General features: G+C 45.3%; 1 protein-coding gene across 8 annotated transcripts in view; it reads right to left on the bottom strand.

Annotated features, from left to right (window-relative positions):
• Positions 1–5,562: 5,562 nt before the first annotated feature.
• The window catches only part of KIAA1328, a 224,608-nt gene continuing 202,287 nt past the window's right edge, over positions 5,563–27,883 (bottom strand). For all 8 annotated transcript variants that reach the window (XM_083575685.1, XM_083575683.1, XM_083575680.1 and 5 more), the window contains one exon: positions 5,563–9,224. In XM_083575685.1, the coding sequence (XP_083431811.1) occupies positions 9,014–9,224 (211 nt within the window). In that variant the 3' untranslated portion in view covers positions 5,563–9,013. The remainder of the gene's footprint in view (positions 9,225–27,883) is intronic.

Genomic DNA, 27,883 nt, shown 5'->3' with positions numbered 1-27,883 from the left:
GCCCAGTAAGATGTGTGGGGTATAAATAGTAAAATTGTCATTATGGAATGGGGGGCGTCCCCATTTTCATCGGAGAAATGTTGGAGGGTATGGTACTGCCCATTCATCAGTGCCTCTACACACTCTACTGTGCGGTCTACACAGAATATGAAACATATATTAAAACTACAAAAAAAAACCAAGCCATTAAAATAAAGTTAGACTAAAAGTAAAATCAGTTGTTTTGAAAAAAATCTGAAATCCCCTGTGAAATGTTACTTAAACAGAAAGTTTTTAGCAGGGGCTGAAAACACAGCAGAGGTGTCTGCCTAATGCCAATGGACAGGGAGTTCCAAAGTGCAGATACCAACACCCAGAAGGACTTATTCCTCGCAAGCACAGAACGGGAATTATGTGTCACTTGCAAATGTGTCAGTTCTACAGAAACACAGGCACCGGTCTCTAAACAGTTGTTCCCATGGCACAGCTTTGCAGCAGGAGATGCCTGGTGGAGTTGGTCCTCCCGCAAAGGTGATGGAATGGACTTCTTGCTTCCTCTCTCCCTGATGGAATAGCTGCCCACAGGTAACAAACGGAAGAGGTCTGCTGGAGCTGGTTTGGGGCAGCAGAGGCAATGGAGGGAGCTCTGGTTGCTTGGGAACGCAAGCAGTGGGGTCCGTCGCTGCCCTGCTGCTTGTAGACCACCCAGATGCACTGGCTTGGCCACTATGGGGAACAGGAATCCAGACTGAGTAGGGCTTTGGCTCCAAGTTAATTGCAGCGATCCAGATCCACTCCTGCGTAGGGCTGCGATATGCGATACGTCCGTCAAAAAGTGGCGACCAAGCAAATGGCAGCCCGTATCTGCTGCCATCTTGAGATCTTGCAAACAAACAAACCCTCAACAACTTTTGTGTCCAGATTTTCACTCTTTAAAACATGTCAACCCTACCCCTCCTTCTTCATGGACTCGCTCCAAAACCAGATCCTGTGAGCTCCAGAATGGGAGCTCAAAACCTCCCCAGACGTCAGCCCAGCCCACCACCGACTGCAACCTTCACACCGCCCTGCAGATAAATATGTTCTGTTTAAGCATGAGGGGTTTATGACTTAAAGGTCAAGCAGGTGTTTCTGGCTGTCAGGTTTTCATCATGACAGCTTAGCGGATGGCGTGCGAAGTGAGGCCTTGAGACACAGAGGATCGCATTGTACCTGTCAAGGCCAAAACAATAATAGTAATAAAATTTATTTGAGGTCCAGATCAAACGTGTGCGGCATACTCCAAGCTACTGAACCCCAATTTCTGCTTCGTTTTCTCCATGCAATTTAGATGGTGTGGAGCTGTGTTGAATGGTACACCATCAAGTTCCCCGATAGTCCTGTCCTCCCACCCTATGCAATCCACATCTTAGGTGCTTGTCTAAGAGGAGATACCTGCTGAGAACATGTGGGATTTCTCTGTGATTAGGGAAACCTAGTTGTGCACAGAGGCATGAGGGGAAATGGATCAATGTGATCAGGTGGGAGTTGCACGTGCCAAGACTCTGCTGTGCTGGGGTTGTGCCGAAGCATTCGCAGAAAGTTAGGTTTTGTGCAAAGATTTGCACTCGATCTACCCACAAGATCTACCCACCCTGGAAGAATGGCAGATGAAGGTGATGGACTATACGGAACTGGCGGAAATGACTGGCAGAATCCGAGACCAGGGAGAAGAGTCGGTGGAGGAAGATTGGAAGAAATTCAAAGACTATTTACAGAAATATTGTAAAATTAAAGAATGTTAGAATGATGTTGGAATGAATCTATGTGACTTTAGCAGATATGCTATAAAGACTTAGGAAAAATAGACTGTTAATTCGTGAAAGGAGGGAAAGTAAAGCTATATTAATTTCAAGATAAATTTACAGGACAAAAATTTGAAAAGAGGGAAGGGATTTGCCGAAATGGATAATTGACTTAGAATACAAAAAAGGGAGATGTGAGGAGGTCAGGGAAATAAGCCAATGAAAGATAAGTAATGGGAAGATTTGCTGTATTTTTTATTGATTTTTCTTTTTTGCTTAATGGATTTTAATTCTGTTTTTTCTTTTTGATTTCTTTTCTTTTTCTTTTGTATTTTATCTTTTCTTGTTTAAAATGAGGTTTTTTATTGTTCTTTTTGTACTGCTAAAAACTTTAATAAATATCTTATATATAAAAAAAAAGATTTGCACTCGATTGCGGACTGGGATCAGGAATCATGATCAGATCATGCCGGCGTTTTGCCAGATGCACTGATTTCCCAGCCCATTGCTGGATTCCAGGGTACCGCCTGTCTCCACCAGTGCCTTCCCATATGCCTTGATAAGAACATAAGAGGATCCTGCTGGATCCCTGTGGCAAACCTGAGTGCAGGATTTGAGCACCTGTGGTTTCCAGCAACTGGCATTCGGAAGCAGAGTGAATGTGGAAGCAGAGTGTCAGGGAACTGCCATCAGCTCAGAGGCGAGAGGTGGAGGGGCAGTTGTTTTACAGGGAGCCCCTGAAGATCTTGTGAAGTTCTTCCTCTGGCGAGGAGGGAAGCCCCGCCTCCAGTGGGGAGGGGGTGAAAGGATCAGAAGATGCTAGGGAGAGCCCCAACACCGAGCCTGAGCAAAGCGGAGGGGAGGCAAGTCCCCCTTTGCCAGTAGGTATGCGCGCAGAGAGGGGAAGAGAAGGATGGGGATCACACGACTGTTATGTTGGGGAAGGTATAAGGTCCGCCCACTCCCAGATTCTGCCAGCGACTGAGCAGACATGGACTTGCGACGCTCTGCACTGTAAATAGCTTTGTACAGTTAATAAAGCCTGGAAAAGACAGGTTGGAGTCTTGCCTCTTTGCTCTTGAGCAACCACATCAGCATATTACAGCGAGCATAGCCATTCTGGCTAGAATCCATCAATTGCCCTCTCTTCCATGAATGTGTCTAATCCCTGATCTTGAAGCACAGCAGGTAGCAACTGGGGAAAGGGCCTTCTCAGTGGTGCCACCCCAGCTCTGAAATGCTGTATCCTGGGAGGCTCGTCTGGCATGTTGTCATTTCAGTTCCAGGAAAAAGCACTGGAAAACAACACAGGCCTTTAATGCAATGATCTACTGTATTTTGGGTTGAGTGCGTGGGTTTTGCATGACTTTACCACTTTTTGCATTTTTAAAAATTCACTCCCCTCCCCTGTGTTTTTGTAAGCCACCCTGGGAACTGCAAATGAAGGATAGGGGTATGCATCCCTGGAAGAAAGGAATAAAGATCAGATGTTTGAGAAGGGTCGTGTTGGAGTTCCAGGCAAAATAAGCAGCAAGGGAAAATCTTTTCGAGAGAGCTTCAGGCGGCTTAGAGTGCTGCGAACGGCAATGGAAAGGCAGGTGGGGGAATATTTTTGGAATACCAACAGTGCAGCAGACACCCAGCCTCACCAAGTGGAGCCCCCCCCCCCCCCGCATGCTGCTCAAAGTTTAAGACTGCAGAGGGCATGTGGGAACGAGCAGCTCCCCAAAGCCCCGTCTGGGGAGTTGGTTAACATGTCACAATCCCAGGCAAAGTTATTTTTAAGTACTGTAAATCTCCCGCTATTATTTCTCTGGCTTGATGTAGTGAGCCATGTCATTTTGAAAGGAAATACATAACAGTATATTAAAGAAATCATGGATCTTCTCATTCATGTTTAAAACAAATTTATTACAATGTAAGAAAGCCTGAATAGCGCAAATTTATTATGATGATTTAAGGCCCCGAGCACTCGAGCTAAGAAGGCCTCCCGATAAATAATTTTCCTTTGGAAAAACACAGCAAATTAATATAGTTTACCATTTTCCAAAGTTATATATACAAAAGTGAACAGTCTTAAATCAATATAGCTCCGGGTAAGTTTACTGCATAGGGACGCGGGTGGCGCTGTGGGTAAAACCTCAGCGCCTAGGACTTGCCGATCGCATGGTCGGCGGTTCGAATCCCCACGGCGGGGTGCGCTCCCGTCGTTCGGTCCCAGCGCCTGCCAACCTAGCAGTTCGAAAGCACCCCTGGGTGCAAGTAGATAAATAGGGACCGCTTACCAGCGGGAAGGTAAACGGCGTTCCGTGTGCTGCGCTGGCTCGCCAGATGCAGCTTGTCACGCTGGCCACGTGACCTGGAAGTGTCTGTGGACAGCGCTGGCTCCCGGCCTATAGAGTGAGATGAGCACACAACCCTAGAGTCTGGCAAGACTGGCCCGTACGGGCAGGGGTACCTTTACCTTAAGTTTACTGCACCCTCAGTAGGCGGCTCAGACGTGCGTCCCAGCGACCGGGGGGGAGGAGGGAGGAGAAGATGTCCCTCCCTTTCTGGGCAAAACTAGCTGCCACGGTAAATGTGGCACAATCTCTCATGAGACAGAGAATTGGAGAGTTAGAAGGGATTCCCAGTGGTCACTGCACTGCAGATGACCATCCAACCTCTGCTTAAAAACCTACTATTCTATTAACAGTGGAATGCTTCTTTCAAGTCAAATTTCAGCATCAGGAGAAGACCCTGTGGGCACCAAGAAGGACATCTGTCTCTGCATGTTTGATAGTGCAATGGTCGCCCTTGAGAGGTTGTGGACTCTCCTTCCTTGGAGGTTTTTACGTAGAGGTTGGACGGCCATCTATCATGGATGCTTTAGCTGAGATTCCTGCATTGCGGGGGGTTTACTGATGACCCTTGGCATCCCTTCCAACTCTACAATTCTATGATTCTATGTGTGCCCGCAGGAACCAGGATGATCCATGATGATGACCATTGCCTCAAGGAGACATGGCAGGTGCTGGAAGCATCAGGGTCACTATTATAAATACCAAGGCTAGTCCTATAAAAGACTGCGTAAACAGGACTGTCATCAGCAGCTGGAGAAGACCAAGGTAAAGGTAAAGGGACCCCTGACCGTTAGGTCCAGTCGTGGCCCACTCTGGGCCACAGTGCCACCCGCGTCCTGGAGAGGACGAAACCACCTCCCAAAGGAGAGGATCTCCCAAGGGTATCTCTGCCCCACGAGGGCCTCCTGATGGCTCAGTCCTTGGAAGAATTCCTAGAATCATAGCTATCGTCAAGTAATGATGAGGGTGCATTTGTGAACCGGCTCTAATTCACAACATTGCCTCTGGCGTTTTCTTGTCCTGTCACTCGGGAAAGCCGGCTGCTTTGCAATCCCATTTAGGCAGCTTCCCCCATCCGCTTACACCCTCCTGCTCTTTCGCTTTGAAGGACCCTTAACTTTATCAGGCTATCATCTGCTGCCTGGACAGATATAACACACAAAACTGAGATGGGCTTTGAATGCTTGCATCTCAAGAAAAGCAACTTTTGCCTCCGGCGTTTCCAACGTTGCTCGGCCCAGCGCATTGTTTGGTGTGTTTGTCAGTTGGGGGCCCAACAAAGAAGATGAAACATTTTCTTTCTTTTTTTAAAAAAACCAGTCCAGAGTACCTGCCAACTTCCCTCTGCCTGGACGTGTGTGCTTCGACACAAAGGGAGGGGGAGAAACATCCAGAAATTCCGCACGACATGCCAACTCACAAAACGAGGTGAGAAATAAAGAAACGGGACAGATAAGAAAGGGGGAAATCCACCTTGATAATTTATTAAATTAAAACATTGCATGTGTTTACTTTTAAAGATCCAATCAAGTTTCAGGTAGTACTTACCAAACATAACCCAAGAAGTATTTTGGAGGGTGGGTGGGGAGGGGTGATTGTTTTTACAGATCCGTTTCTTACAAAGTGCACATGTGTGTTGGGGGGAGACAAAGACAACAACAACAACAGGCCATTGTGGCAGAAGCAAGACTCAACGCATGAAGAGCCGGACAGCGCAAGAACAGCTGCTCCAGGACCATTCTGATTCCACCCAGCAAGGTTTACGTGGAGTAAATCTGGGACAGAGTCCTCCCCCTTGCACTTTGCTGTCTCTGGTTCGTGCTTTCAGCTACAGGAACTAAACTGCACATGGACAGCACATAGCTGTCAACGTTTCCCTTTTTTAAGGGAAATCCCCTTATTCTGAATAGGACTCCTCGCAAGAAAAGGGAAAAGTTGACAGCTATGTAGCACTTCCCGGGCTAGTTTAAGTTTTGATTCTCTTCTATTGCTTGAGCAGACAGAAAAAAACAATTTCCACCCGCAACCGCTGATTTTGGTCTTTGACAGCCACTGATTTTCCCCCACCCGGTTTTCCTCTGAAGCTGTAAATATTTTTAATAATTTCGGCTTTATAAAGCCTTGTGACAAAATGCCTTTGGCGTCCAGAAAGGACTGCAAGTTGAGCAGAGGATGTACATACGAAGTAGTGCAGACACTACGGCACCTGAATGGGGCATTTTCCATATTGTGCTGTCAATGTGCAGAGTCTCCAAATTATGCTGGGAAATGTGGAGACAAAGCATCTCACTTTGCCCAGCCTTCATGCATTTTCCCTTGCTTAGCCACATTCACCAACTGACGTCTTGGTGGGTATCCTCACTTATGCAGGTTATGCAGATTGATTGGACAATGTACAACATTCCTGGTTGATGCTGCTCACATGTGCACAAAGGCAAGCATTGATGCAGTGTCTCCACTGAATCCCACGAGATGCCATCTGTACACTAAAATGGCAGCCACTCTAACTGACTGCATGAACTTTTGAACAATTGAATTTGGAGCACTTGGCCCAACTGTGCAACCAACCCTCTTGGATCCTCCTATTCCTTTTTTTAAAATATTTTTTTATAAAGTGCCTCAGAGACAGGTTTTTTTCCTATGCGTGAATTTTAGCCATTATGGATAAGAGTTTGAAGTTGAACCCTTGACAATGGTCCTTTCAAAAGGCATTGATGACCAAGGTACAATTTGACACAAAAATCAACAGCATTAATCCGACCTGTTTATCAAGAGCTTTATCGAAAATCCTAGATTCAATATTAAAAGAGGTTAAATATTGGCACTGGCTAAGAACTGGAGACAAAAAAATCACTCTGACAGAGAGAGCTCTGGAATGTAAATTTGAAGGCACCGCTTAAGGTTGATAGTGGCATCTTAAAAAGGCAAGCAGAGGGGCAACCAGGCAAACAAGAGAAGGCTAGAAATTAAAAGGGAAAACTATTGGATTCATTCCTGAAGAGGGACTGTCTAAAAAGGAGAGGGGGGAGAGAGAGCTTAGGAAGAAATCTTGTTATTTTATGTTGCATTCGTTCTCCTGTTTTTGGGTAGTTCCTATGTTAATATGAATCGCTGTGCTCAAATGACAGAAATATAATAAAAAGGTCATGATCTGAGCTGGAGGGCAGCGATATGCAGCCCTAAAGACCATCTTGCCTAGTGAAACTAAAGACCGTGATGATGAGGCAGAAACAGCAGCGAAAAGCCTGTAAGGTGCCCCGTTCCTGAACGCTAAAGGCCAGCGTTCAAGGAATCAAACGATCCACGCATTACTGCGACACTGGAGGAAGCCCTAAATCTGCAGCATTTTTAAAGAGCTCAGTGTTTCCTACTTGGACCTGTTCGTTTCTTCCTATAGTGCATACCTGATTCTTGGGTCAGTGGAAGAACTTCATGCTCCCTTCAACTTTGCTAAAAGCAGCACACCAAAAAAACTAGAAGCTGTGCTAATCCCCATGGGGAATGTCACCTTGTGATCTGATATGGGGTGCTGAGACGTCCCTCCGCTTGCAGAATTAAGGCAATGGATAAGGAACCCTCCTGCAAACTTGGGGGAAAAATAGCAGCTTCCCAGCCCACCTCGAGGACATAAGCAGAGAGGAAGGCAAAGGCAGGGGGAAGAAGGGAAAGAAGGAGAATGTCACAACTGATGTCCGCCCTGCCTAAAGCTGTCCGTCTCCCTTTGCAGCACACGCAAGAAGGAGGTGCATGTCTTCCTCTTGCTCCACCTCTGAGCTGCAGAAAGGGGGGTTTCAGAGTCAGGTTTCCATGAATTCATGCCTGTGGCTTCTGTTCTGCTAAAATACGAATGCTGAATGTGATTGTTGATTCCTGCAATCCGCAGCCGTTTCAACTAATCCCGCAAATTTCTTTAAGTAACTGAACGTGCAGCTTTTCCGGGGTGGAGCATATTTTAAAAACAAAATGTAATAAGATATGGCACAAATGATTAAAGCCAGAAGGAGGAATGCACGTCACATGTGGCAAATGGGATGAATTACTGATTTGTCTTTATTTACAACACCCAGGAATGGGTAGGGGGTTAAAAATAGAAAAAACCGGGGGGTGGGGTGACCTCAGAGATAGCACTCCATGAGCTGGTCTCACCCTGTAGCACTTTTCAGCATGGAGGAGTGGAGAAAAAAAATAGCAGGTTAGGCTATCAAAATGCCTGATTTTGTTCACACAGCTTAGCTGTAAGGGGCATGCTCTCTCAGTAGATATTCTATGTCCAATACACCCTTAAAGAAAAACTGAGAGAGAGGCTTATTTCGTAAGAGATTCATTAACTGAGAAATGTCCATTAGTGTTAAGAGAAGGCTGCCGGTTACCCATCTTCAACCCCCACCCCCGTTAAATGGCACAACACAGAATCTGACAGACGGTGCTGGAAATTCATTAGCTAAATATATAGGTAGCACCCTCAATTTTAACAGGCTACTTGGAAAAAAATGATAAAAGTTGGAATGTGCTTTTGTGTATGAGCAAGCAATGAAGCTCTGGGAAACTGGTTTTCACAGCTAAAAAAATAAATCAATAATGAAATACTAATCCCTTCCACAATGGCATGAATTTCTTTTCCTTTAAAAATTATTACCTTGTAACCGTGCAGAGAAAGAGCCCAGAAATGTCCTGCTTACACTTCGGTCAGTCTGCTTGAAAGGATGCTTTTTAGACATGATTCGGAAATTGGGACAGGGGAACTATCGTGTTAAGTTTTTTCTAAGGGGTGGGGGGAGTTAAGGAGACAATCATTCGTCAATCAAATAATTTAAAAGCAATATCCCGATGTGTAAACATGCCCATGTTAGAAAGGGAAGACAGGTCCTTGGGTCCACCTGGAAGGAAACGCTAAAACCGCTGGGCCCCTCAAATGAAAAAGATCTCCTCCAGAATGCGGCTCTCCTCTAGCTCAGCCATGGTCCCATTCATGGCACAAGTCGGGCTCTGGTTCCATCCAGGATTCCTCCACCTCCTGCTTTGAGGCACAAGCACTTGGCTCTGGTTGCGGCTTTCGCTGTAGTGATGCTGAAGCCCTGGGCTCATTGCTTCCACCAGGTCAAAGAGAGAGGACTCGTACCTGTAAGGAGAGAGAGGACAGGAGAGACTCTATTAAACACACAGTGTTCTAGCGGTCTTAGTAGACCAGAAGTTTAACGTGAGTCAAAAGTGTTATGCATCGGCAAGAAACAGCTAATGCAATTCCAGGCTGCATCAGCAGAAGTCTAGTGTCCAGATCAAGGGAAGTAATAGTCCCACTCCATTCGGCCTTGGTCAGACCACACCTAGAATACAGTTCTGGATGCCACAATAAAGGAAGGATATTGGCAAGCTGTAATGTGTACGGAGGAGGGTGACCAAGAGGACCAAGGGTCTGGAAACCAAGGAATGGCTGAGGGAGCTGGGGTTGCTTAGCATAGAGAACAGAAGACTGAGATGAGAGCCATCTTCAAATATCTAATAGGCTGTCAGGTGGAAGATGCACCAAGCTTGTTTTCTCCTTCTCCAGAGACCAGGGCCTGAACCAATGGATTCAAGTCACAAAAAAGGAGATTCCCACTAAGCATTAGGAAGGAATTTCTGATGAAATGTTTGACCCTCGGAAGGTGGTGAAATCTCCCACCATGGAGGTTTTTAAACAGAGCTTGGGTGGCCAGGGATTTTTTTGCTGCGATTCCTGCATTACAGGGAGTAGCAAGAGATGATCCTTGGGATCTTGTCCGACTCTACAATGATTCTATGATTCTAAGAACAAGCACAGAGGTGGACAGAAGTTTGTCAGTGGTCTCAGATATCGCTGCCCAGTGGAAAGCTGTTACCCTGATGCTTAACACTTTCAGGCTGCGGAGAAGTGCAAAGATCCACTGAAAATGGCAACAGAAATGGGCAGTAGAAGGCCAGGGAGAGGCACAGCAATGGCTTTGAACACACTTGCATCTCTTAAGGATTCAGCTTTGCATGAGAAACCCCAGAAATGACTTCTACTCCAGCTTTTGCCCACCTGCTGCAACTTCCACCAGTGGCAGTCACAGAATATGGCAAAGGCTGCATCATCTCCTCCTGCAATTCTGTCAAGCACAAAGAGTAGTCTGGATGTATCCTTTCAAACCAAGGATTAGTTTGTGGGGGAAGAGAGAAAAAGTCACTTGCAGGCCAAGCTAACACGCCATGCCTGTGTTTCAGCTGCAAGCCAACTTGGAGTTAATTTCTGCTGTAAGTTTATCTAAGTTTTACAGCATTTCAGCTATCGGGAAAATTAAATGATTTGGCAGATTACAAGAGCAGCAAATGCAGCAAAGATTATTTAAAAGACCAGGCATTGGAAATCAGTCTATTTGACATCAGGGCTCTATATGCAAGAAAGCAAACTCGCTCCGCTCAAACGACCTTATCTGATGGAGAGACCTCTCCTTTCGGCTATTTAGTGGTTAATCCCCCGATAATACAGTTTGTCCTGGCCTGTTGAGGTGCCATCAGACAGCATCTGGCTGCAGGCGACGGAGCTCACCGAGCCAATTTCCTCCATGCTTATTTCTAAGGAAATATTTTTAAAGGGAAACTGCCAAGATGCTCTGGCTCCAAAACAGATCTCCCTCAGAATGAAACTTGACCATATATTGAATACAGCAGCTGCTACTGCAGTTAGCACTGTGGTTTTGAAAGGGACCAAGTTGTGACAAGCCTCTGATTTAGAACAGGATACCTGCTCCTAAATGGGATGCAGGTGGCTCCGTGGGTTAAACCACAGAGCCTAGGACTTGCCGATCAGAAGGTCGGCAGTTCGAATCCCCGCAACGGGGTGAGCTCCCGTTGCTCAGTACCTGCTCCTGCCAACCTAGCAGTTCGAAAGCACATCAAAGTGCAAGCAGATAAATAGGTATCGCTCCAGGTCAACGGCGTTTCCGTGCGCTGCTCTGGTTCGCCAGAAGCGGCTTAGTCATGCTGGCCACATGACCCGGAAGCTGTACGCCGGCTCCCTCGGCCAATAAAGCAAGATGAGCGCCGCAACCCCAGAGTCGGTCACCCGCGTCCCTCAAGTTTTGGGTCAAATCATATAAAAGCTCAACTACTTGGTTGGCCCTTTGGTAGGCCCTCACGGCCCTTCACTTCCTCAAATCTGGCCCTCTTTCAAAAAAGTTTGGACACCACTGGGGATTGAACCGGCAACCTTTGTGTTAACAGCACCACGCTCTAACCAACAGAGCTGTATCTCCTCCCATGGAACTGCTGCTCCGCTGGGAAGATGGTGTTGGTCAATGGAGCAAGTTCTACCCAGCTGGCCACGCCCCCATGTGTGTGAGCCAATTAGATCCTTCCCCCTGCCCTCTTTTGGAAACTGCATTGGCTGGGAGAAATTTTAAAGGACACCAGCCTCTCGTACTAAGTTCTGCTCCATGTGCAGCAGGCTGGCTGAGGAGATGATGGGAGAGGAAGAGAAGAGGTTTTTAAATACTGGTATGTGTGGGTGGGTGGGATGGAAGGAAGTCTGCACAGAAACACTTCAAGCATTTTTCGACAGCTAACCAGTGGAAAACTGCACAAACTTACTATTATGAAAGTGCAACCAGACACATCGTTTGTACATTTATCTGAAACAGCTTCAACTCACAATGAATATATTGATATTTGGGGAATATGACGCTGTATTTTGGATGCATTTCCATCACCAAGTGTCAGCATAATGTGATGCTTCATGAACACAGTACAATAGTTTTTTATATTAAAAAAAACCCAACCCCTATATTTAGCTGCATTATATTTTCGTCTTGCACCACCTGGCTTAAATAATAAAATGATTTTGCTCCAGTATGCAGAAAACGGCACAATTTCAAGCCAATCTGATATTTGGTGGAGTCAGTAAGAATTCTATCACTAGGCAAAAGTAATGAGATTTATTGGCGTCATAAATGCTCCGGCAGTAAGATATATGTATATTTCCTTAAACAAGCAGTGTCAGATATTATTTGATCATCATGTTCAGCGATATCTTTTCATTTACAGTCTCTGAAAATTTATTCTTCAACCATAAATGTCTAGAAAACACACAGCTCTGGTTCTTTGAAAAGGTGATGGCATTTCAACAAAACGTTCGCGCAATATGGCATCGGAGATTAGTAACTGTAGAGGTTTGCTTTTATTTAAGCGCATGTTCCCAATGAAATAAAAAGGTTTATGTCAGAAATTTGAGTGGAAACATAAAAATAAACCTCCAAGTGATTTATTAGTGGTACACGAATTGCCTTTGGATTCAAGCAGGCTTTCCGACTGATATAATACTGCTTTGTACTTCTAACACACCTTCAGCTCCCAAGTACTTTACAAACATTAATTACAGATAATAAAACGCTTATGATAGTGTGTGCCGGTTTTACAGAGCAGGAAGCCAAAGCTTTGGTTGCTTAAATCACATGTTTCAGTCAACGGGGATGATTCAAAGCCACAGACATCCCAGTGTGGAAAGTCTGGGAGAGGAAAGAACACGGCGTGCTCAAAATATGTTTTCTACCTCTTCCACCAAATGAAAATCAGGGCACCTATCTTGCCACCATCCTCTTTCTGAGATATTTCATAACTGATGTCTTGCTTCATGAAGAAGAGTACAAGTTTCCCCAACATCAGGACCCAATTGTGACTTTGGAAAGAGAAATGGAAGTATTAAAGAAGTGAGTTTATAAATAAAAAGACACATATGTGAGTACAGTTATCAGAGGCTGGTACACAGACTATTTTATGGCCCATGAAGCCACCAATATCTCAATTGCCACTATGATTGTGTTGGAATTCTGGAAGCCAAGATTCAAGTCTACTCTATGGAATTAACCCCTTCATGCATTCATGAGGCTCAAGGATGCTGTTTATATGAGGCTGGTCATCCCTTCAGCATGTTTCAACCTGCCTTCTTCTTCACACCAGTGCCTGTGATTCAACGCTTGAGAGCTCTTGTGCTGTGTGTCAAGAAGGGGGCATCAAGGTTTAGCTGGAAAGCAGCGAGTGGTTTCATCGATATTCAGAGCCAGCTCTTGCATTTAATAAGTAAACAGGTAAAAAAAAAGCCAACTGAACTAGTCACTCATTACTTGCTAAATTCTAGCTCCTCACTAAGGTGGTGATTCTGCACCTGGGCTGTGCTAGAGGATCATGCGACTGAATGCTCTCTCACACACACACATTTCTCCCTGCACACTGAAAATTAGCATCAAAGGGTCCTAACCCTGCATTCTTTGTGACATGATAATTTTCTATGAGAAAGGATTAAAAGAAAATGTATGGGAAAGCATACTGCTTTACCACCCTTCATCGGAACTGGGCCCCAGCCTCATAGATGCTCACATTTTAACCTTGCTCCTCCTCCCGATTTTTTTAAATTCATAAAATACATCAGCAGAAGTCTAGTGTCCAGATCAAGAGAAGTCATAGTACCACTCTATTCTGCCTTGGTCAGACCACACCTGGAGTCCTGTGTCCAATTCTGGGCACCACAATACAAGAAGGGCATTGGCAAGCTGGAATGTGTGCAGAGGAGAGCGACCAAGATGATCAAGGGTCTGGAAACCAGGCCTTATGAGGAATGGTTGAAGGAGCTGGGTATGTTTAGCGTGGAAAAGAAGAGACTGAGAGGAGATATAATAACCCTCTTCAAATATCTCAAGGGCTGTCACAGGGGAGAGGGAGCATGTGTGTTTTCTCCTGCTCTGGAAGGTAGAACTCAAACCAATGGCTACAAGTTACAAGAGATTCCGACTAAACATTCGGAAAAACTTTCTGACAGTAAGAGCAGTTCAGCAGTGGAACAGACTCCTATAAGAGGTGGTGGACTCTAACTGAGGTTGGATGGCCATCTGTCATGGATACTTTAGCTGGGATTCCTGCATGGCAGGGAGTTGGACTAGATGGCCATTGGGACACCTTTCAACTCTAAGGTTTTATGAGTCTATTCTATGATAAAATACATGGACAATGACTTGCAAGACTCAACCATGTTTCCCTTCAATGTAAGGCCAGAAGTGAGCCCAGAAAGAGGTTCAAAGGCATCAGCTACACCACCACCAGGATCTAAACAGCAGCAATCTCTACTTTCCCTTAAAAGTTCCAAAGGGAATTCTTCTATCTGTAGAGGCGCCTGTGCAAAATATATAAGGAATCACCAGCTTTATGGTGTTGTGTACATATTCTTAATATTTGGCAGTGGCAGAGAGAACACAAGAGATGGGGGGGGGGACAGGCAGTGGAAACAAGAGATGGATATAAAAGTGTTGGGGGAACCCAAATCCAAGTGCTTTCTTTCCCACAACCAAGATCAATCCTTACGACTCAGTTAAGCACACAGTGCACTATCCCTCCCTTTAGCTCCCAGCATTAACACCCCTCGACACCTGAAGGCTGTTACTGCGCCTCTCCCAATCACTGTTTCACAGGCTAGACGTATTTTATCGCTCCCCATACATCAACACTTCCTAGCCTGGCGATATTTCCTCTGAGCGGCTGCCTCTTTGGGATTTCAGTGCCCAGAGATGAGGACCAAACTCCCCGCGTGCCCTAGAACAGTCTCGGGAATGCACAACTCTGTTCTCTCTCTCTCTCTCTCTCTCTCTCTCTCTCTCTCTCTCTCTCTCTCTCTCTTTTCTGAGGCCAAACAGCATCAGATTCTTTTGTGGTTGTACAGCATCACAAACTGATGACCAATTTTAATCTATGGCACCACTGAAGCATAATACATCACAGCCCACTGTAAAATCTGACGTGCAGCTCTCACAGGCTTGCCGCCCGTGGGGTCACTGGCAATAAAACCAAGGCTTGTAACAATGCCATCGGAGACAACTGTCTTTCGCAGGCACCGGAGAGGGAAGAGCCAATTTTGATATTAGTGTTGCAGTCTTGTGAACCCGAAAAGGCAGCGTACGGTGTGGTTACGGGGCAAATGCTTCAACGTGAGAGGCCTTGGCTGAAAAGAGGCTCAGCTCTGCTGGAGCGTTTGGACTAAGGCAGAGAAAGCGATCTGTGCAATAAAGGGATAGTGCAGAAGTTTGCAAAAGAAGGAGTGTGCAACACACCCTTGGCTGCTCAGTATTAATAAAGGCCATCACCTGCAGCAGCAGCAGCTTCCAACACTTAAAGAAGTTAGCACAAAATCAGATTAAAATGGAAGCACAGGTGATTGGCTCCATCGCTTTGCTGAGCTCAGTCTTGGCTGCTGAAAGGCAGCCCATCCACACCAACACACACAGGTGGTACAACGAGGCAATGATTGGATGCGCCAATGAATGATCTCTTCCATAGCGCCAGGGAACGACCTGATAACAGGTCCCTCAATGAAGCTGTTTGATAAGAGGTTCAGGGCTGACAAAAAAGAGCAGTACTTCTCCAATTCTCTCCAACTCGGGCTGGAATGAAAGGGAGAAGGCGTGTGCACTCTTCAGCCGCTCACCAAAGTGGTACTTTGAAAGAAGAAGCCTAGATGCAAGTTGACAGACCTACATGTATCAAGACAACAAACTCTTGCTTTGTAAATCTTCCAGCACCGCAGCGATGTTTTCTTTCTGCTTATTAGCATGCACTTTGGAGAGCTCTGGGCACCTCTGGATGGGCATTCAATCCCGTTTACACGGCTGCATTACGGAAACATGCATTTGGCATCAATAATTCAGAAACACTTTGTTTGAAAGTTCAGATTTGGGGAAACACACATGAAGCGCACGCTTTTAAAAACAGATTATGTATCCTAATAATAACCAAGCCACTCTATTTTTAGCGTAATTTGAACAAAAGCATGTGATTAGGTAGATGAAGCTTACACACAGGGAGATATCTAAAACACGATGAGGTTTAGAAGCCTCCATGATCGGTTAAACAACTTCAGGATAGGAGGGAAGGCATGGGATCTAGAAGACCTTCGCACAATTACCTTTCTCAGAAATCCCTGCCTAGCATATCCCGTAGATCCATATTTGATCCCAATGTTTTCATTCATGCCTCATCTTCCATTTGTTTTAGGTGGAAAGGTTGCAGAAATTGGATGTGTGTCCTTACGTCCCTCAAACGCTCTCTCTTCTACTGTGCAGAGTGTTCTTCCAGGAAGACAATGATGTGAACTGTTTGCAAATCCCCCCGGGTCTGCGTCTCTTTGCCTCTATATACTTTTGGCTCCTGAATGTGCTGGGCTTCCTCTTGCCCTGGTTCAGTCTCAGCAACTCTTCTCCATGCAACTCCTCTCATTATACTTCCCCCAAATTCTTCCCTCTCCTGAGGCATCCTAGCCTTCACTGTCACATGTTTCCTAGCCCATCCCAACAATCAATTTCCCCCACTACGCCGCAGGGCAGGATCCACACACAATCTATTGGCTTGAACACAGCCTAGAAGGGTACAAAACGCATGCCAAGCTAAGCTCCACGTGCACCTTCTCCATGGCAAAAGATCTAGAAAATAAAAAGAGCCAGCTGGATCAGACCAAAGACTTATCGAATCCAGTATATGGTTACCAGATTTATTTCAATGAATCCGGGGACCCCCCCCCTTTTTTTTTTTTTTTTTGAAGCTGAGTAGCAACAGGGAGTCAGTAGCGGGGGTGGTGAGGCAAAAGACCCTGGGCCCAAGCACAAATGCATATTGTATAAAGGTGCAAAGCCCTTCTTTCGCACCCTGTGAAACATAAATGCGCGGAGTTTTTAAAAAACTGGGCAATGGCGTGCAGCCTGCCCGTGACTCCCGAGCCTCCCCCGATCTGTCAAAACAAAGGGGGCAGGAGATCGGTACCGCTGGATGTCCCTGGTTCCCCCTCGGAAGTGGCAGCGCCAGCGAGCAGCTCCTGAAGCCAGCCAGAGCCAACTGTGCTACCAGTTGCAAATCTGGGGACATTCCGGGGACGAAATTTGTCCGGGGGCAGATTTGCAAATCTGGGGACTGTCCCCGGAAACTGGGGACATCTGGTAACCCTGACCCAGTATCCAGTTTGCCAGGGCCCAACCAGATAACTCTAGCACCTACAGGCAGGCGCCTTTGGGTGTAAGGCTCAAATTCAGTGCTTTTAAGAAGGCTCCAGCTATAAATGAAATGTCACGGGATACTGGTGGTGGCCGGGGTAGGGGTGGGGGTGGCACAGTGTGAGTCCCCTGCCATCCAGAACAACTGCAGCACAATTAACAGCATGAGCTTTTTATCGAACACTCCCTCAACAGAGAGGAATGCAAAACAAGAACAGGATGTTGGGGGGGGGTCCCCATGTCATCATCTTCATAAAGCCTATTATCAGCATTCCCGCTGCCCCCCATTTTGGGGGGGGTGTGGAATAGGAATACATTTGTGGAATATGTATTACTTGCTTTGCACCAACATTTCACGTAGGCTCACCCCAAGCTGGAATGAGAAAGACGCCAACTTCTGAAGTTGGTTCTGAAGTTGGAGTGTCAATGCTGCCTGGAGGTAAGTTTCCCCACCCAGCTGCCCCAAAGACCCATTTAATTAGCAAAGAGTGTTAGCTCCACATTTCTGACATACGGAGGCCTCCAAGAAAACATGACTCAAGCCAATCCAAAATGAATGTGACCCTTCCGTGCCCATAGGAAGAGAGAACAAAAGACTGCGAAGGCTGCAGGCCGTGAAATTAAAATGTTCACAGATACAATGAAGTAACAATACCATGTTACGGGGGGGAAGAAACGTCTTGGAGGTTTAAGTGCACAGCGAGAACGAGAGAAATAATTTATGGGATAAACAGAAGGAAAAATGGAAATTTCTTACTGCGGATTTCTATTCCCAGGGGCTCCTGGAGGGCAGTCCTGGAACTTCACATCCAGGGCAGGATTCCGGAACAGAAAGCCACATTTGGCCTGTGCTCCGTCACACCTTTTCTCTGAATGCTGCCTCTGCACATGCCAAGGATTTGATCTCCTGCGGCTTGGAAAAGTGGGGACGCCCGCATGGTCGACCAACAATTTTCCAGTGAGTGGAAACATCAACTGAATGCCACAAAGTTGGAAACCCCCTTAGAGGATACGCTGTAAGCCCCCCAGGTGGAGACTTCCCCAGCACCATACAGTGTTTTTTAAGCCAGTGTGATAACGAGATAGAAGAAACCTGCCTGGACGTGTGTCACCCCCTACCCCCTAGGAAACAAACAATGCCCCCAATGTCCAGAAACACAAAGTCCTATCAAGACAAAAATAGACATCTAAGATGCACCAATGCTTTTTCTGGGATGATGAAGGATTTGGAGAAAATGGCAGAGGGACTACCTCTTGGGACTTATGGAACAGTGAAGTGACTTTGGGGACAAATGTAGGATCCTGCATGAGAATTGATATTTTGCAAACTGCTTTAAAGCCTGCTTTGGCATTAAGTGATATAGAAATTGAGCAATAAAATAATGATGATGATGATGATGATGCTGGGAAGTTGCACCTGATGACCTTCTGGATAAAACGCTGCCTGCATGATACAGTGTTTGTCAGCAGACCTTTTTAAATGATGGAATTTGTAGGAATCTAGAGGCTCTGGGTTCCTACAAATTCCATCATTTAAAAAGGTCTGCTGACAAACACTGTATCATGCAGGCAGCATTTTATTTCCTCAAGTGAGAAGATCTCTGGGCTAATAAATTGCAGTGCCGCTCATAAGTTATGATGCCGCTGAAATGAGATTGACAGGCACACGAGCCATCTGCAAAATGCATTTACTGTGTCCAACTGCAGGGGAATGGGATTAGAATGCAGCCCCCAACCCTTTGCCCAAAACAGCAGGAGGAGGGCAGGAAGCGAGTTCCAAACGCACACAAAGAGAGAACTCCTGGCAATGTGAGGTGTAGGCAGAACTCATCCTGCTGGAAAATCGCCCGAAAGAGAGTCAGTCTAACAGTGCAAAGGTCATTTCTGACAAGGCATGTTTTTCACACCCTATTGATCCAAGACAGCACATAAGGGGGAAGAAAACACACCGCTGAAATGTGCCCGCGTTCTGTCTGCTACACATTTAATAAAATCTGCAGGGCTCCGAGCTTATTACATTCTTCAAACTTTTACTCATTTCATCCCAGTGATTTCATTAAGTTAGATGGCGACATCTTTATTAAAAAAATAATCAAAATTGAAATGTTTCAATAAACCCAATTTTGGTTTTAAGTAGTAAAAGATGATTCAATGCAGACGAAGCAAAAATGAAAGTTAAAAAGTACAATAGCATTAGAGGGTTTGAAAACCTCTTCTTAAAAAAAAAGGAGGAAGAAGACTTTTAAGAAAGCCCCAAAGGAAATAAGGGGCTTTTTGGAGGTTGGTGTTTCTATTCATTGACCCTGCAGAGAAAAAAGAACAAATTTCACACACGCGCACACCTTAACAAGTTACTCTTGCTAACTATTCTAGGCATGCATGCATCAAAATCTTGCCAAGTTTATAAGACGGAAAGATGCAAAGGAGCTGAGGAAAAGAACACAGGTAATTCAGCATCAAGCAGAAACCACAGGAGCAACAGCGGTGCCAGGAAAACACATGATATTTGTGCAAATAATAAAATCTGTTCCAAATCCACCCAAATAACCAACTTTCAATCCCTTTCCTTTCAGTCTCGGGGGGCGTGGGGAACTGGCTTGTGTAGTGCTTTGTATTAAATTAGCAAGCACAAAAAATACATCAAGCCACCTTAGTTAATGAGAAAGGGTGAGGAGAGGAGAGGCAAAAGAACAACTATGGTACAGTGGATGTAACACAGTGTTGGAAACACCCAGTTCCACAGCAGGCATCACGCAGAGACTGCCAAAATGCAACACATAACCACTGCCTCTCTCTATGTGTTATATGGAGAGAGAGAGAGAGAGAGAGAGAGAGAGAGAGAGAGAGAGAGAGACCCAGTTTGCACGTCAAGGTAAACCACAGTTAATGGCTTACTATGAATGAGCAGATAGATCTTGCTTTGGTTCCTGCCCTAGCACGAGTGGGAGCAAAAATATTTCGGAGAACCAGAACAGCAGCAACCGTCATTAATTCACTCCCCCAAAGCCAAGTCTAGACTGCCCTGTCCTGGTCTCTGATCCATAATTGACTTCTGACTTCTGCTCAATGATTGAAACTAAGACCTTCACGTTGAATCTATGGACTAACATGAACTTGTCTCTACTCATAAACTCTTATCTCTAATGAATTATTGTGTTATACATATCTTCATGAGTTTGTAATCTCTGCTAGAGATTGTAATCTCTATTTGAGTTTGTAATCCTTGTCGGGATACATACTTTTGAATGGATCAGTTTTTGTTAAAATTGACTTTTGATTAGCGAGTAGGGACCACTCCCGCTATTGAAACTTACATTGGCCTGAGTTCTTGGTGTGCTTTTTTCTTGGTATATTTAATAACAAGAACTCCAACTTAGTTAAAGTCTAGACTGCCAACAGCATGTGCAAAGCCCGCATTTCCTCCAAGGCAACAGAGATTTGGCCTATCCAAGCAGCATAAAGTCTGGCAGAAATGAGGTTGTGAAATGAAGTGTACTATTTAAGATAGCAGGTGGCGGGGTATACATGTTATGTTCCTCCACATTAAAACAAAGCTAACCTCTCTACGAACAGAAAGTCATCGCAGCAAAGGAGGCGGCTGGACCTCTGCTAGGACAGCAGCAACCAAGGTGGTCCCCTCCAGCTGTTGGGATGAGGATGCTCACCATCCCTGACCGTTGGCCTGCTGGCTCGGGCTGAAGGGAGCTGGACTCCTGACAACATCTGGCCGACAGCACATTTGCTACCCCTATGCAAGGGCGGGGTGTTTTTGTGGGGAGGGGGTATACAATGGAGAGCATTCAAAAATGGTGCACCCCACCTCTGTAGTCCGAAGTAGCATGGGCCACTCCATCCCTTCCTAAATCTGCCACCTCATCCTGCAAAACTAGGAGACAGACAAGGCAACTTATGAAACTGAGACCTGGTTTACACGTTTACATGCATACAGGTAAAGTGTGACTGATGAAACACATGGAATAAGACAGGTATACTTGACTACACTGGGGAGTCAAGACTGGCTGCAGTTTTCATTTGAGTGAACATGCACCATTCGTAGCAATTGCCAACCAATATTTGACACAACCTGAAATCGCATAGTCTGAGAAATGTACTCATTGGGTGAAAGTTTTGAGCAGGGTGTCAGATTTAGGGGGAAATGGCAGAGGCATCTTGTGGGGGAAATGGATGCATTCAGCTTAAAGAAAAACGATAATGTGATAAATGGTGTGGGTGGGTGTAGAATGATGCATCAAGACAGCAAAAGATAGGAAGGAATGAAAGCACGGGCAGTTTATTTTTCACACTTGGAACATACACAAGGCGACCCACACCATACCATTCAGTCTAAGGTTTAAAATGTTAACATTGTTCTCTGGATTTCAGACATGCTGCTAGAGGTAAAGGTAAAGGTACCCCTGACCATTAGGTTCAGTCGCGGACAACTCTGGGGTTGCGCGCTCATCTCGCTCTATAGGCCGAGGGAGCCAGTGTTTGTCCGCAGACAGCTTCCGGGTCATGTGGCCAGCATGACTAAGCCGCTTCTGGCGAACCAGTGCAGCACACGGAAACGCCGTTTACCTTCCCGCCAGAGCGGTACCTATTTATCTACTTGCACTTTGACGTGCTTTCGAACCGCTAGGTTGGCAGGAGCAGGGACCAAGCAATGGGAGCTCACCCCGTCGCGGGGATTCAAACCGCAGACCTTCTGACTGGCAAGTCCTAGGCTCTGTGCTTTAACCCACAGCACCACCCGCGTCCCTGCTGCTAGAGGTAGGTGAGCATTAAACTGTATTGTCTCAAGACCTCAACTAGATCAAGGGCTTGTCCTGTTGAACCAAATATAAAATGAATGACCAGAACTATACTATACCTAAAGTGGATGGCTTGGCATCAGTGCAGGGAAAGCAATGTATGGATTTTGCAGGGTACTGCAGATGTGCGTTTTGCAGCAACTGATTTGTTCATGTAACAGCTTAATAATAATATTTTCTCCAGGTAAGTGCAGTTTCTGCCCCTCTACAATCCTCCAACATGGCTGTTTCATGCACCTTTTATCTTCAGACCTGGAAGTGGAGACAAGGCCCATTTTAGGCCCTTATCCGGGCTCAGCGTAAGAACATGCAGTGATATAAGAGCAACTTTGGGCATGGAAAGAGATACGGGGGCACAACTAAGGGAAAGGGATCGATGTGATTCATAATCTGCTTTGAGAGTCACTGAAGGGGAGTCCCAGAAAAGTAAAAAGCCTGCGACAATTCGGGGGTACGTGCCGAATCGTTTTCCAATGCTGTGTCAAATCATTACAACAAGTGCAAAAGGGGAACTCTGCCATTTTATTTTATTTTAAAAACTTTTTTTGGCACTGTAGCACTGCTTAAGCCAACAGGAACATGAACAGGGGGAGACAATCATGTAAAATGCTTGTTTCGGACTTGCTCCATTTAGAGGGGTTAGCAAACCACCAGAGTTATCAAGAAAAGGAATGCAAATGGCCAGTGAACTTAGCCTTACAGCTCCTTACTTCTCTTCACTAAGAAACACCCATCCCTGCTCCTTCCAGCTTGTCCGCCATCTTTTTTTCTGTCCATTAATGTTTCTGGGACCATTCTGCTCCCTGACTCTATCCACTGCTCTATAACTCATTCAACGTGCCTTGGTGACAAGAATCCGGGATCCTTCCCCAAGCCCTGTAATAAAATCTGAGAAGTTCTGCATTTGGCGTGTTTTTTTTAAACCCACCACAGGATTAGATACAATTTGGACCTGGGGAAAGTGGCGCGGGAGAATCTCCGAGCCCGACATCGAACAATGCAGCTCTTCCAAAGAAGCAGCCCTAAAAAGAGTTAAGCCAGCTCTCTAATGTGATTTGCACTTTATTTTCCCCGGCTTATTCTTAGTTTCAAAACCGTAATCAACTTATTGTCACACCACTGAGTGACGGAAACCTTGCCAAACTACTTCAAAAATTGACAAGGTTTCAGTTGCACTCAACAATCCCAGAAGACACATCCACTCATTTTAATATAAAATCCTATCAGAGTCGCATAGCTGAATAGCGGAGGGAAAAAAAAGAAAAAAAAGTTTAAAGGACAAGTAGCTGAAAGAGAGCTCTCCCCTCCCAACTCTCCTTCCAACCACACACCAGCAAAGTTTGGAAAAAGAGATGATCAAAAAGACTCAACGATCCAATGCTAGATTAATGCAAATATCTGCCTGCAAGCAAGTGTACTATTTGATTAAACTGGCATACATCAAGTACAATTAGAAAGGTTATTTATAACTAAGAAATACATAATTCTGTATTTTAATGAGGGTGACAATTACAGCCGACAGTTGCTAATTAACATTAATCCATTTGCACTGGGAGTCAGGGCGTTCCTGGCAGGATTTCACGTTCTCGGCAATGGACACAATCCGTTGCGTCAAGTTGGTAATGGTGGGTGGCCCCTGAGATGAGCAAGTTGCCATCTTAAACACAAAAGGCACCTCGCTACACTGTGCCCAATCCATTCCAAAGCCTTCATTGCCCACATGGAACATCATGGCTTCTTTTTGCTGTTGCCTTATAAATGGAGGCTGGATTTTCATGCTGGCCGCTCCCTGTAGACCTGTGGAGTTTCAGGTCACATTACAAGGAGAGCGAGAGCTAATTTTATTTCCTAAGCCAGCCATGGGTTTATGAACAGTTCTGAATGGTCCAAAGGAGGTTTGCAGCACTGCCTGCAGAATGCTTCCTTCTCTCATTGAAGGAGACCAGGAAATCTCTCGCTGGGAGGGCTCATACCTTAGTGCTTTGTGATTTTCGAAGGGAGCCTTTTCAGAAAAGCTCAAGCTTAGAAAATGCTGTATGCACACCTTGAACCCATGCTCCAACAACATGCCAACACTGCATGCGACTCCCTCACCATCACTCCAGTCCACTCTTGGTTTATTTGACCCTGATTCGAAGGATCAAATGGGGCGAGGTTCAAATACCAGTCTCCGTTACATGTGGAAGTTAATGGTGATGGAAGCCTGCAAATGCTGTCTAAAGCAGCGGTTCTCAATCCCTGATGATGGCCTTGCTAGCTAGGGGTGATGGGAGTTGTAGTCTAACAACATCTGGGGACCTACAGGTTGAGAAAGGCTGGTCTAAAGGGTGACTGGCATGTTTTCTTGAAACAGCTTCCATGAGGGACAGCACCACCACCATTTCTGATGCGGACTAATTGTACATGGAGTGATTTTAATGGAGAACTAGGCTCCCTTTAAAATGCCAGGCTCATCAGAATAGGACCGCCTGCACTGCCCCCTTATCTCGCAAGACATTGATGGTTCAAATTTTATAGTGTTGCAATGCCTGGCTTGCCTTGTGACTGGAAGAACTTGCTCACCCATCTTTGCTCCCGGAAGAATCAGGTGGCACCTGTAGCCACGAACACTTTCTGTCTATCAGACAAGCTGGCTACATCTCTGGCCTAGCACACAGGGGTCTGGCAACTTTCATTTATGCCTCGGTAATCTTGTGGATTATGCATGGCTTCCCTTGAGAAGCTTTGACTGGGAGAAAAATATGGCTGCACACCACAGGACAGCATCTTAAAAAGCAGAGACATCACCTTGCCAACAAAGGTCCTTATAGTTAAAGCTATGGTGGTGATGTATGGAAGTGACAGCTGGACCATCAAGCAGGCTGATCACCAAAGAATTGATGCTTTTGAATTCTGGTGCTGGAGGAGACTCTTGAGAGTCCCATGGACTGCAAGAAGATCAAACCTATCCATTCTGAAGGAAATCAGCCCTGAGTGCTCACTGGAAGGACAGATCCTGAAGCAGAGGCTCCAATACTTTGGCCATCTCATGAGAAGAGAAGACTCCCTGGAAAAGACCCTGATGTTGGGAAAGATGGAGGGCACAAGGAGAAAGAGATGACAGAGGACGAGATGGTTGGACAGTGTTCTCGAAGTTACCAGCATGGCAGTGGAAGACAGGAGTGCCTGGCGTGCTCTGGTCCATGGGGTCACGAAGAGTTGGACACGACTAAACAACTAAACAACAACACCACAGGACCCTGATCCAATCCCCAGCAACTCAAGGTTGAGCCAGGAAACACTTCTCCCTGAAATCCTAGGAGCTGCTGTCAGATAGTGAAAGGACTGACCGGGTGCAAGGAAGTTTCCTATGCTTATCTTCTTCCTTTCCAGGCCACCTATTAAGATCTAGGTACAGGAAGGAACATTGTGCTCTGGGTTCCATCTTTATATGAAACACCATCAGTGAAAGTCTGGAGAACATAAAAGCTGTCCTTAATGAGAGAGGCCTTTGATGAGTGATAGGGTAACCGCTCTGATCTTCATTCTAGCTTGTTTTAACCTTTTTTTTTTCCAAAAAACAAAAAACCTGTTTCTGTTCACAGGGCCTGCCTTTTATATTGGATTCTGTATCTTTATATTTATTTGGTGTGTTTTACGTGGAATTGTTAATTGCTTTGAGCTACAGGAAAAACAGTACATAAATATGATACATAAATAATGAGGGCACTTATACAGTCAGATGGAGACAACGAAAGGGCAGAAATTCAAAGAGAAAAGCAGAATAAAAATCAAATATTTAAGATGATCTTGGAAGGATGAAGAGGAAACATCAACGGGTGCCCTGAAAACGGCACAAGCAGCAATGGCTTTGCACCATGGAGAGAGGCTTTAGTTAAACATTCAAAGGACATCTTAAATTTAAGAGCAGCTCAGCAGCAGAGGAGCAAACTGTTTGCAGGGCTTGCAGAATCTTTTGCCTTAGAAACTGGAGGCACTGCAAAGGCAGGAGTTTCAAACTCTCTCTCTCTCTTTCCCCAGCGAACCCTTTTTGACTTGCAACTTGTCCATCACGTGCTCTCGTTGCAAAGCACCCTTTCACACTAGGGCAAATCCTGCCCTCTTTCTCTTTCACCCGCCACCCTACCTAGTGTGAAGGAACAGAGAACTCATTCTGCAATCCCTATGGTGACCGAAGGAACTCACTGCCGGGGATGACTGCGCAAACCTCCCTCAGGGAAGGTAAGTAATCCCATTACTTATGATCTCACTAAGGAAACCGAACCAGCAGTTTGAAAACTGCTGGGTTAAGGTGCATGAAAAAGGGTTGGCTGAGTTGTGCCAGTGTGCCACCGTCAGGAAACTACAGGCCATGCCAGCTCCAAATAGGAACTTTAGCTGGTTGGGCATGCCTAGTGGTGTATTTTATTCTCTGCAACTTGAATAAGCTACGAAATAAGTGAAGGCACCATGAACTTGTCTAAATCCAGATCACAAACTTTTGGAGCTGTTGGGTTGCCCGACATGAAACTTTTGAATGCGGACCACCCATAGATCTCCGAATAACGGGCAAGGAGTTGGGCTAGTTTGCTTGAAAAATCCAGCACGATACAATCCCTAATCGTCACTCCATTTCCTAGCAAAAGTTACAGGGAGTTTCCCATTTGGGGAACAATCCACCAGGAAGTTCTCCTGTGGGTCTGGACCAGAGATCTTGGGTGCCACTGTCCATGTCTATGGGTTTGTGGCTGTGTATCAACATCAATGAATTCATTTCCACAGGAAACCTTTGAGGAAAAGGGGCCATCAAGAAGCTACTGACCATTTGGGTTTTCTTCCTGAAATGGGATCATGGCGCAAATTAAGGTGGTGGCAGCGAGGGAGTTGTGGACGCTTGGATTTCTACAAAGAACCACAAGCACCCTATAATACACCATTTACAAAGTGCTGTAAATTCCATATTTATTTTGCGAGCGCAAGATAGATAGCTTATTTCTGCATACAGAGGTTGCCGGCTAAAATCAGGATAAGCAGTATTAATGTCCTATGGTCAGTATTATTGAACCTCCAAAGCAATAAACTACGAGTCGATAAATATTACATTTGCAACATAGTTAACATTCTCCTACTGTCTCTGGCACTTATTACACATTGTAACCGCAAGTCTACAATACATTATTCATATTTGGGGTGTCACTGAGTGATGGATTGCTGTAAGAGAGGCTGTCCTTTAAATAAATCAACAAATAAAAATGCAAATGTTAACATTTTCAGCCACAACTTTTCCCCATCTTGAATGGGGGGAATGAAAATTTCACATTATATCGACAGCAAGCAGAGAGAACAATTAACAACCTACACAGTGAATAAGAGAGATTAATTTGCCAATGTCTGCTTTTATCACTCGCATACGGAACTATATTGGACTTTTCATGATGTTAGTTCTCCTAAGGGAAAAAAGAGGGGGGGGGACTTATCTCCTCCCCTATTCAGAACTTAATTCACCATCTTCCCCCTCACAAATCTTTTCTCCTCAAAACGTTTAGAAATTAGATCACCCCTCCCCCTTTAATATTAAAATTTTGACTGAGAAAGGGCACTTCTCCTGAAGTTTCCACTTAACGAAAGATGTCTGAAGAATGCAAGAAGCCATGTCAAAAAACAGAAATCAGTTCCCCGAGACGCCGAAATCTCAAAAGCAGTTGCCGTTCTAGGCACAGCTAATTCATATTTTTATTTACTACAAAGCGTTCCGTTCAAAGGATCCAGTGTGATAATACGGCACTGTGGACTGATTCAATATACAGCTCTGGGCATTGCATTTTACATCAAATATTAATTTGTTTAAAAGTCCCCAAATGCACATCTACCTGATCGGAGATGTGCTGGGCAAATCATGCCATTCCTCCTAACAGCCCCCAAACACAAATTTGCACAACGTAATTTGTTTTTCTAAAAACTCCAAAGGA

The sequence above is a fragment of the Podarcis filfolensis genome, assembly GCF_964270895.1.
Source record: "Podarcis filfolensis genome assembly, chromosome: 11".
Classification (NCBI taxonomy): domain Eukaryota; kingdom Metazoa; phylum Chordata; class Lepidosauria; order Squamata; family Lacertidae; genus Podarcis; species Podarcis filfolensis.
The sequence above is the reverse complement of the archived record's forward strand: the minus strand, read 5'-3'. Positions and strand labels throughout refer to the sequence as shown.